Source organism: Magnolia sinica, chromosome 1 (genome assembly GCF_029962835.1).
Source record: "Magnolia sinica isolate HGM2019 chromosome 1, MsV1, whole genome shotgun sequence".
Taxonomy (NCBI): Eukaryota; Viridiplantae; Streptophyta; class Magnoliopsida; order Magnoliales; family Magnoliaceae; genus Magnolia; species Magnolia sinica.
This window is the reverse complement of record NC_080573.1, coordinates 132,134,567-132,145,803: the sequence shown is the minus strand read 5'-3', so window position 1 is coordinate 132,145,803 and position 11,237 is coordinate 132,134,567. Positions and strand designations below refer to the sequence as shown.

Sequence of the window (11,237 nt, the reverse complement as noted above, 5' to 3'; positions counted from 1 at the left end):
TGTGCAAAGGCGTACATCCCTTTGTGCCAGAGTATCAATCACTTGTGGTCCCAGAGTATCAAATAACTACTTGTAAATGTATATTTGTAAGGGGCTGTTTGGATGTTGAAACAACTTCATCAAAATAAAGTCAAGTTGCACCAAATATCATGATATTTTATGATTAATAAGGCAAATTTAACCACAATTTTACTACATTTCATGAAATTGGGTACAACTAAACGCACCCTATGGTGAGTCCATGCTCAGTGGACTGTGAGTTTCGACATTGAAGTCATGGGTTCAAGTGCTCCATGTGATGTGTGTGACATATACCAAAACTGTATGCTAATATAAGGTCTCTAGTTCAAACCCATCTCAAGATGGGAAAAAAAAACAGTTACCCATGCATGCATCCAAACCGCCCTTAATGAATGAATGAAATGCATAAAAGTAATGACCATAATATGATAATAATTACAACAATGGCAATGACAATGATGATATTTGATCACCAATGATGACAAGATAAAGAGAGTATAAAGGTGTGTTATTTGATAATCTACTGAAGTTATGAAATTGTACACGTGGCATGCATATTATCTCAAGTTAAATTCACTAAACTATAAAGTTAGTTGTCCCAAAGTAATATTGGTAAAATTGGAGTGAGTGACCAACCAAGCTACCCTCTTTTTCTTAGTCATGACTTATTCGAGCTAGAAATAATTAGAAAATTTTCATTTTTAGTTGTCCAACCGATGTCCACCAATCTAAGAGTCGAATAATCAGATAGCGAAGTTTAGTTCATGATACAACATCCAAATTGGACCCACAATTTGAATTAATTACTTTATGTTGCATAGGGCAATTTTAAAATAATTTTCAAGCGCCAGCAAATCATCCACCATACTTTGTTAGAGTATCAAAATTTTCTACTTAATAAATGTCACTTTCGTGGCCTACCAAGAAGAAATTTTTATTTTTTTTAAAATAATATAAATAAAGCCATTGAAAATGTAGACCACTTACTCTATAGTTCTATTAGAATAAACCTATGTGCTTAAAAGTTACTACAAGTTACTAAAAATTATTCAGCTGTGTGGAGAAAGCTGTTCACCTATGTGCTTAAAAGTTATTCACCTGTTGGGTAAAAAATATTCTTCTGCTCGTAGACAATTGCTATTGTAGGGCCATTTCATTGTGTGGATGTTGGATGGGTGGCAACCTTAGCGCGGGCCGCATGCTCTGCATGTGGCAGAAGGAGCGGAGGGGGTAAAGGGAGAGAGGCAGTGGCCTCCTCTCACCCTTTCTTATTCAATCTCCCTCTCTCTTGCTCTCTCTATTATTTCATCTCCCTTTGTGCTTATGCACATAGGATTGCACAACACATGCTCCACTTTAGTGCCTGGAACTTCTCTTGGACCATGCAATGTGCACTCTACTCAGGCCCCACGCCTCTTTCCTTAGACTATGTAATACGCGCTCCACTTTGGACCTTGCCCCTCCATCTAGTTGACCATGCACTCATTTATTTATTTAATGGATCTAAGAGGTGAGAGAAAGAAAAGGGACCCATTACCTACGACCAGACCATGTAATCAATATTATCATCTTCACCATCAAATTGAGGAGTGAATTGGCTATCTTTCTGTATATGCTTGATTTGAGTGGGCTATTAGATTTTATGTTTCGGCTCTCCAACTCAATCATATAATCATGTCACTCGATATAAGTAGTAGTAATGATAATTATAATGTGCCAAGCTATTGACATGCACCCGACATTATGTGTATGCCATCCAACTTACACATCAATTGAACTAAGTATTATGATGGGATGCTGCAAAAATCATGCCTATCATAAGTGGGACACACTACAGAAAACAGTAGACAACCATCAAAGACCTACAAATTCATGTGGTTTATAGTGTGACAGTTGGATTTGCTTAATCTTTATGTGTCTAACTTTCATAGTGGGACAACCTACTCGATAGGTGTAAACACTCCATCCCAGGCTGACAAGCTTATTATATTGGACCGTCTCGATGGCTCCTAATTAAACCCTCATCTAAACCATGATCCAAATTCTAAACCCCAATCCAATCCATAATCCAAATCCTATAACCCCAACCCAACCTATGATCCAAATCCTAAATCCTAATCCTAACCCTAATCCAAAACTCTAGGCCTTATAAGCCTAAACCCTAGGAGTCCTAAAACTCAACTCACCCAATTAACTCATTGAATTATGCCAAGTTGACTTGCTAGGTTAAAACCCAATCAACTCACCCAATTAAACCAAGTTCTAAACCAACTCCAAAACCAAGGCCAACCCCAACCCACGGGCCCACCAAAGGCTTAAAATGAATCCAGTAAACAAACTCCAAAGAAATTGGAGCTCCCAAATGCTTGTGGGAAATCACTTACCAAAGCAGGAGGCAAATTGTGGCCTGGGCAGTGGGTTGCCCACCACCTTCCATGTGGCACACCTCCTACCTTGGCGAGAGGGATGTGGATTGTGACCTGCCACTAGAGGACGGAATCGGTCATGGCAAGGGTTTTGTGGGGCTCACCATGATGGATGTATTTTATACACACCATCCATTCATTTTGACAAATCATTTTAATGCATAGACCAAAAAGGAGGATGATCAAAGACCCAAGTAAACCACACCACAAGAAGCATTAGTGATAATGATAGCCACACTAACCATTGAAACCTTCTTGGGGCCATTTTGATATTTACTTGCCACCCACCCTCTTCATAATATCACATGAACTTAGATGAATGGTGGTAACTCCTAAAAAGTTTTTAATGGTGGGCATCGAATCTCCTTTCTGCAGTCAACTCGAGCCTTGGATGTGGCTCATTTTTAGTCCGATAACCTAAAATGATCTAATAGGAGAATAAAACAAATATATCATACAAAGCCTCCGCCGCAATCCACAACTTTCTTGCTATTAAAGGGACATTGATTAGGTGATGACCCCGACACTAGTAAGCTCGATGGCTTTGAGATGACGGGGGATTTAATTGGAACATATGCTGCTCTCATAGATGGAGCCACATCAAGCATATTAAAAAATTATTAGGTCAATTGAAACAAAACCTCCCGTAGAGATACGGGCATATGGCAAAATCCCACCATGCCCTCAACCCTGCTGAGCTACGTGGTGCTAGAGTCACCGCAATCTGCGTCCGTGCGAGAGAAATGGGAGCAATTCATATTATGGGCCCGGCTAATTATAAACAGTGGCCCCCCTCTGCTCAGCAGGAGGGCTACACGTGAAGAAAACTGACCAATGGTTCACATTCACCGTACACTCATACAATGAATGGGCCACAGGGGGAATTGCCAAGTGGGAAGGAGGAAATGAGGATGGGTACTCGCGCGAGTAGGGAAGGGAATGGTCCTGGCTGTAGTGGTGGTTGGGAGGCGATGCTGATGTGACCAGGGGTTGCACGTGATCCTACGGCAGCTCTCTCGTAGTAGAGAGCTGCAGCAGCTGCAGTCTCAATGGCTATAAGCGGATGAGGTTGATTTGGGTTTCCAATGCAATTCAAGGAGAGGAAACGGGGAAATAGAAAAATGGAGTCGACCACAGCTCAAGGAAAATCATCTCGGCAGACGATGTGGAGCAAAATTCGGAACTAGGGTTTGACTTGCATGCTTTGGTGATGGTGTCTTGATTTTTACACAGCTATTCCACCGCTACAATGGGGGTATTTAATAAGACGTGACGACTGAAGAATCCCTCCTATTTTATTTTATTACTACGAATGGTTGTGACCCATTTACCGTACACTTGGAATCTTTCTACCAAGGCCCATTTTTAATGGAGCCCATGGTTTGGAATTTTGGATGGTCTCGATTGACTTAGATGCATACAAGCTATAAAGTGGATTACACGTACGCAGGTATTATCAACTTTTTTCTTTAGTAAAATTCTCATGCATAAAATTCTTAATACCATTAAAATAAAATATACATTTTTCACTTACTATTTAAATAAGACTCCAAAATTAAATTCAATAAAAATCTACATATTTCAATGGTATTCATGAAATTTTTTTAAAAAAAAATAAAATTCACCATTAAACAATTATTGCTCTAATAATCTTTTCTTATTTTGTTTTACGAACTAACAACGGATGAGATCCACCCATGAATTCATAAACATTTTGAATATCCATTAAACCATTCATTCATCTTGAACTACCACAACTGTACCATGGATGCAAAATGACTGGACAATGCTAACCATGAAAAAATGGGGTATGATTTCAGTGATACTATCTGATTAATTTTATTCAATGTTTTCTAAACAAATTAAATTGACCTACCATTGTGATTTTTGGTCTATGATTCATCACACACACACACATGCTCATCTACGCACATGCACACCTTTGCACACGTGTTATGGGCATCTAATTCGAACAGTCCATGTGATGCGGTATCCCATGAAATCTCATAGGACCAATTTTCACCCTGATCAAAAACTCAAGTGGGCCATAGCAAAAGGAGATGCAAATCAAGAAAGAAAACTATTTTCTTTTTTCATGTCCCACCAAAATTTTAGATTAAAGGAAAAGTTGGGTCTTGGAGTTTCATGGGGTTTTGCATCACGTATGCAAGTGAAGAAGAAAGAACAAGTTGTGATAAAATAAGTTATGATAGAATAGCTAATTGATCAATAAGGAGCTCTTGAATAAGCGGTCTTAGAGTGATCGTAGGAGCTGCTTGGCTCTCTCCTGTTCCTTTTGCCTTTCTGCCCCTCCTCCTAACTTATTGCAGCCCACTCCGGTTAACCATTTAGATTTTGGACTCACATCACATGTGATGAGTTCTCAAAAGGTAATTGTCAAAACTGGTTGGCAGCTGAGCATTTGACTATATATATATATATATATATATATATATATATATATATATATATATATATATATATATATATAAGGTATACAATATAATTGGGTACATTAAAACCACCCCTATAATTAAGTAAATGGGACATTCACAATAACAGTCCAACATGTGGGTCACACCCTAAAACTATACCGATCAAATGCCCATAACCATTCAACTGGTAGCCTGTTTCAAATGGCCATGATAGTAGGAACACAACGACGTCATAAAACCCATTCATCATGTGAGAAAATATCATTCGACGGGTACATACGGTCCCTCAATAATCAAGTATGAACCAATGGTCTTGAACATGACCTATAAGCTCAATAACCTACTTAAATTCCTTTTCTTTTTGGTATTAGTGGGTAGAATAAAATATCCACATGGACATTATAAACTATAAGTGAAATTATTTTTTAATTAACGAACCAGGATGATCTGATTCTTTTCTAAATTCTAATTATCAAATGGTGAATATTTTGAAGCAATACATGCGTATGCTTCAAGGATTGACTCCTACAATAACAAGTAGTGGGTTGACCTGTCTTGAAAATATTATTTTATTTATTTCTCTATTAATTTATTTATCAGTGTATGAAATTCTAGAAGTTTGCCAGCCACACAAAAGAGTACACGTGCCAAGCTAATAAGTCCCTAGACAGCCGAGCTATGGTGCATAAGGTAGCTTATACTGGGAAGTTGAATATATATATAAAAGGATGGTTTACTGATTTGGCGACAGTGAACAAGCCTGAAATTAACGTATGGTCATCTTCATGGTGGGGTCCACCTTCAAACTTCTATATCCCAACATAGCCATGTTGGCACGTGTGCTGCATGCAAGGCAGCAAACTTCAAAATAATGCGAAGGATGAAACGGGTCGAATATCTTTTAACTTCAAAAATACACTCCTTATTGCAAACGCGCACGCATGGGAATATGCTAATCCTACCAATGTGTTTGAGATCCTGGCCGTTAGGTCCCAATTCGAATGTGTCGTGGCCTAAATATTTGGCAAATACACTCATAGAGTGTTTCACGCTCTATGGAAATTGGACGGTTAAAATAAGTTCATCAATGTCCTAGTTTACACGTGTGGATTACATGACCCTGACCAGACTATTTCTATGCTGTCTGGAGAGCACATTCAACAATATGGCACTCGTCTTTGGCAATTGAGTTGAGACAGTCTGTCGACCGAAGTCAAATAAACAGGTACCTGATGGACCTGACCGTGTTTTGACAGGTTTGGTTCAATTCTCGAGAACTGTTTAGAAATTGGGTCAGGTTCAGATCCACCATTGCAGACAATGGGTCTAGTTAGTTCAGGTTCGGTCTGATTTGGGTTCGGTTACTTTTAATTATAATATTATATGCACATATTAAATGTCTATCTTATATAATGTGAGAATGGTCTAAGGGTGATTACTTTCAAATTTAATTTTTGAGGTTTTTTTTTTTTTTTTTTTTTTTTTTTAACGAGGTGAAAATATTATTACAACAGCCAAGGGTTGAAAAACAAATAAAGAAAAACAACAACGAAATTGCAGGATCTACATGTGAACCCCACACTTTCTATCCCATCCTTGAGGCATCTTCTATTCCTGTCCAGCCAGAGTAGCTGCCCTTGAGGCTCCAGCTCCGTCTCTCTTTTAAAGAGATGCCTCCCGCATGCCGCCTGAAGCATAGATCCTCCGTGGAGTTGTGCATAGCCCATGGCATCTTGAAGGCTGCCGGGATAGGATCCCACAACTGAAGAGCATATGGACAACTTAAAAACATGCATGTAGACTACTAATTCTCCATTTTTATTACACAAGATGCACATGTTGAGGATAATCATCTCTCTTCAACAAGTTATTCATCGTGAGGATTCTGTTCCTGTAAGCTAGTCATGTGAAAACTATCACCTTTAAAGACATTGCTTGATATGATACCTCCAAATACATCCCGATAGCAGGAGAATAAATTGACTCACGGATCATTATATGAAAGGAACTAACCAAAATCCCTTAGATTTTTTAGGAGTATCAAACTCTGAATTTCAAATAAAGATAAGGATATTAAGGTAATTTGCAGATACATGGCTACTTAGCAAGCAATGATTTCTTTTTCATTTGCTTAGTCCATCAACGTAGATTTTACTCACTTTACTAAGCTAGGGGTACTTTTGTCATTTTAAAATTTTAGTGTTGAGTTAACCCCATGCAACGTCAAGCCCGCACTCACCTAGTTCAGTAAAGTACATTGAACTTATCATCATAAGATTCGTTGAGATTTTAGCCTGTGGATCTAAAGTCACCTTTTAGTGATCCTAAGTTGTTATGGTTTACACCTAACCTTAGTTAGGTCATGAGTATCTTACAATGGAATATTATATCCCTCTTATTACTTTACTCTCTTTGAACTTAGATAATCTTTGTAACATTTAAATAATCAAAGGGTTAAAATACTTTATTTTTAGAATTAATTTATGTATGCCCCACCTATAATTAAGTTCATTGTATGAATGGTTTTAGTTAATTAAAAGGGTCAATATCAAACAGCTAATGCATCATTGTAAATGTGTGATATTATGTTTCATGCTCTAATAAAAGTTTCTCATACCCTCACATCTTGCAACCTGTTTCCTCCTCTCTTTGCATTGGACATGCATTCCTGTGGTTATGTAGTAATTATCCTATCAATGTAATGAGCTCTTCTTAACCACAAAAGAACACTATACATGTGTCAAAGTGGCACACATGGGTGCAATCTTATCCCTCCAAGAAAGTGGGCCTAACCATGTTTGTGCCCTTCTTTGACATAGACTCAACCCAAACCGAACCTGGCTCAAAACAGGGTACAAAGACCCAATGGGTCCACAAACCCTATTGCATCCGGATCTAAACCAAAAAAAAAAAGATTAGAGCATGATCATCTAGCTTGATGTATGTGTTTTCTTCACACCATTCATCCATTTTGCCAAATCATTTTAGGATACAAGCTCAAAGATGAGGCAGATCAAAGCTCAAGTAGGCCACAGGGTGAGGATTGAATGCACACTATACAAAACTTCTTGAAGGCTGCAAGGTGATATTTGGGTTTTCCCTTCATCCAAGTTCATATTCACATAAGTTTGTCTGATATTAAGAAGAAGTTGGATGGTAAATAAATATAATGATGGACCTAAGAAAGTTTCAAGAGTGGGTGTCATTATATCCGCTGCTTCTCATGGTAGGGTACACGGACTTTGGATCTATCTTATTTTTTTTTCTAATTCCCTAAAATGATAGGACAAAATGGATGGACGGACACATACACCATGGTGGTATGATTGAGCTTTTCCAGCACCGTCTCTGGCTGTGGAAGGTCACCATCGAATCCGAGTTCCCGGACAATGGTGCGTAATTTATACACGTAATCAGACTTTTAAAATACAAGAGGATTAGTTTATTAAAGACGTAATATGCAGTAAAAGGGAGAGTGAGATGGGCCAGACGCCACGACGAGGAGCGAAGTGGCGGATGAATGTATGGCTGAGAGAGAGAGAGAGAGCTATGTAGAGGCTATATTCGTAGAGTTCAAGAAAAGGAGAGCCTCGTCTTTATTCGAAAATTGACTGACCCATCGTGGCCCTACTCAATTCCCCCCTGCTTCGTCCCTTCTCTCCTCTTCTCCTTATAACCCCCTTCCTCTCTCTCTTTCCTTTCCTTGTCTTCCTACATTTCTACTACTTACTCTCTCCATCTCTCTCTCTTTCTCTCCCTCTCCTCTAGAATTTCAGAATCTCATTCTATTTACAAATATTCTAAATAGAATGGTTGCCAAAAAGCCGAGAATTGTTATCATAGGAGCAGGAATGGCTGGCCTCGCAGCCGCCAACAAGCTCCACACCGCACCAGGCTCCGCCGAACTCTTCGACCTCTCCATCGTCGAGGGTGGTAACCGCATCGGCGGCAGAATCCGCACTTCTCAATTTGGAGGCGACCGCATCGAGATGGGCGCGACGTGGATCCACGGCATCGGCGGCAGCCCAATTTACAACATCGCCACCCAGATCGGCTCTCTCCACTCAGACCAGCCATGGGAGCGGATGGACGGATTCCCTGACGATCACCTCACCGTCGCAGAAGGCGGGTTTCAGGTAGACCCCACCATTGTAGACCCCATTTCATCGCTCTACAGGCAACTGATGGACTTTGCAAAGGGGAAGAAGCTCGCCGACGATGGTGACGAAAGCGAAGACGGTTGCAGAATTGCAGGTAAAGCTGCTAAGCTCTGCGTCAGCAACGGCTGCCGAGGGCTCAGCATCGGTTCTTTCCTACGGCGTGGCCTGGAGGCTTATTGGGTTTTGAAGGGAGATCGGAAATCAATCCAAGATTTAGGGAATTGGAGCCGTAGATCGCTTGAAGAAGCAATCTTTGCCATGCATGAGAATACTGAGAGGACTTACACTTCTGCTGGCGATCTTTCTCAGCTCGACTTCGAAGCTGAGAAAGAGTATAGAGAGTTCCCTGATGAAGAGATCACCATCGCTAAAGGGTACACGAGCATCATCGAATCATTGGCGTCGGTCCTGCCTCTTGGTTTGATCCAATTAGGCAGGAAAGTTGAGAAGATCGAATGGCACCCGGAAGGCTTTCAACCGTCAGATGAAGAGGGTAGTAGGCCAGTGAAGCTACATTTCGATGATGGGTCAGTCATGGCAGCCGATCATGTAATTGTTACAGTTTCACTGGGTGTGCTCAAGGCCGGAATCCGTAAAGAAAAGCCAGGAATGTTTAATCCCTTGCTTCCATCCTTCAAAACCGACGCGATTACAAGGCTTGGATTTGGTGTCGTCAACAAGCTGTTTCTTGAATTGGATACAGAAGGCAAGAATTTCAAGGAACTCCCCTTCTTGCAGATGGTCTTCGAGCAGAATCCATCGGTAAAACAGGGTAAGGTTCCATGGTGGATGAGGAAGACCGTGTCTCTGTGTCCAATCTACAAGAATTCGAATGTCCTTCTTTCATGGTTTGCTGGTCATGAAGCTCTCGAGCTTGAATCGCTCAAAGACAACGAGATCATCAAAGGGGTGTCGGCGACACTCTGCCATTTACTCCCTGATTCGATCACACCCCAACGGGGCCTAAATTCTCACTACTGCAATGGAAACCTGAATGGGGTGGCTAAATTCGAGCGGTCTTATGGGAAATTCACAAAGGTTTTAAAAAGTGGATGGGGGAATGACCCGCTGTTCTTGGGTTCTTATAGTTTTGTAGCGGTGGGATCGAGCGGCGAAGATCTGGATTTGATGGCAGAGCCATTGCCGGAAGGTCCGACAGACAGCGCACCCCCTCTTCAGCTTCTGTTTGCTGGCGAAGCAACACATAGAACACACTACTCTACTACTCATGGAGCTTACTTCAGTGGCATTAGGGAAGCCACTAGACTCCTCCAACACTATAGCAGCTTTGGGTTTCCATAGCTGTTGCGAAAGAAGAACCTCTCCAAACACCTTTTTTCTTGTTCTTCTTCCTCAATTAATCCTACCCACCTCCACTCTCTCTGATTTACCCGCCTTTTCTCTCCTTCGAATGTATGAGAGAGAGAGAGAGAGAGATAGAGAGAGAGAGAGATGGATAAGTTTTGAGATGTGGTATTGAAAGAAGCTTCCTTTCTTTTCCTTCTTTTTTATTTTTCTAATGTTTCTCTCCCCTTCTTTGTTTTTTTGTTGTAATTGGGTTTCTTTGGATCTTCAAAGCAACTGTTTGAGATTATGGTGTGTTGATTGTATATTGAAAGGAAAGAAAAGAAAAAGAAAAAAAGGAGAAAGCTTTGGATCTCACAAGTGTTCTTTTCTACTACCACTCGACCATTCATCTCCTCTCTCTCTCTCTCTCTCTCTCTCTCTCTCTCTCTCACTTACTATCTCTCGGAGTTGTAGGGACGTGCTTGTTTTGGTCCTTTCGTTTTCATCAGTGGACAGGATCCGATAGATGCGGCTCTTTCCAGCCTGGAGTCTCTTCAACTCCTTTCCAACTATACCCCCAAAATCATTCACCAAACATACTGCTTGGTTGCTGTTGGAATGTCACACCATCTCTTACTCTCACTGTTTCATCAGTTATATGTGATTCTGTCTCCTACACTACAAAGGACTCTTAAGAATCTTCTTAATCCAACTACCTTTCTTTCTCACTAACTAATTCAACCTTTAACTGTTAACTGTATAATGATCCAACTACCGTCCCACGTCACCGCATTTCCTCTGCCTCCATCTCAGATGGATGAGATCTAAACCATCAATTTCATACTTCAAAATGTTTGCAAAGGCCCATTTATTGGATGGTTAAGATAGTCCAATCAAAGCAGGATACA

General features: G+C 40.4%; 1 protein-coding gene across 1 annotated transcript; it reads left to right on the top strand.

The window, feature by feature from the left end:
- The first annotated feature begins 8,535 nt into the window (after positions 1–8,535).
- On the top strand, positions 8,536–10,721 carry LOC131217690 (probable polyamine oxidase 5). The gene has a single exon (XM_058212664.1). The coding sequence runs from the start codon at positions 8,692–8,694 to the stop codon at positions 10,342–10,344; it is 1,653 nt and encodes a 550-aa protein (XP_058068647.1). The 5' UTR covers positions 8,536–8,691; the 3' UTR covers positions 10,345–10,721.
- Positions 10,722–11,237: the final 516 nt, after the last annotated feature.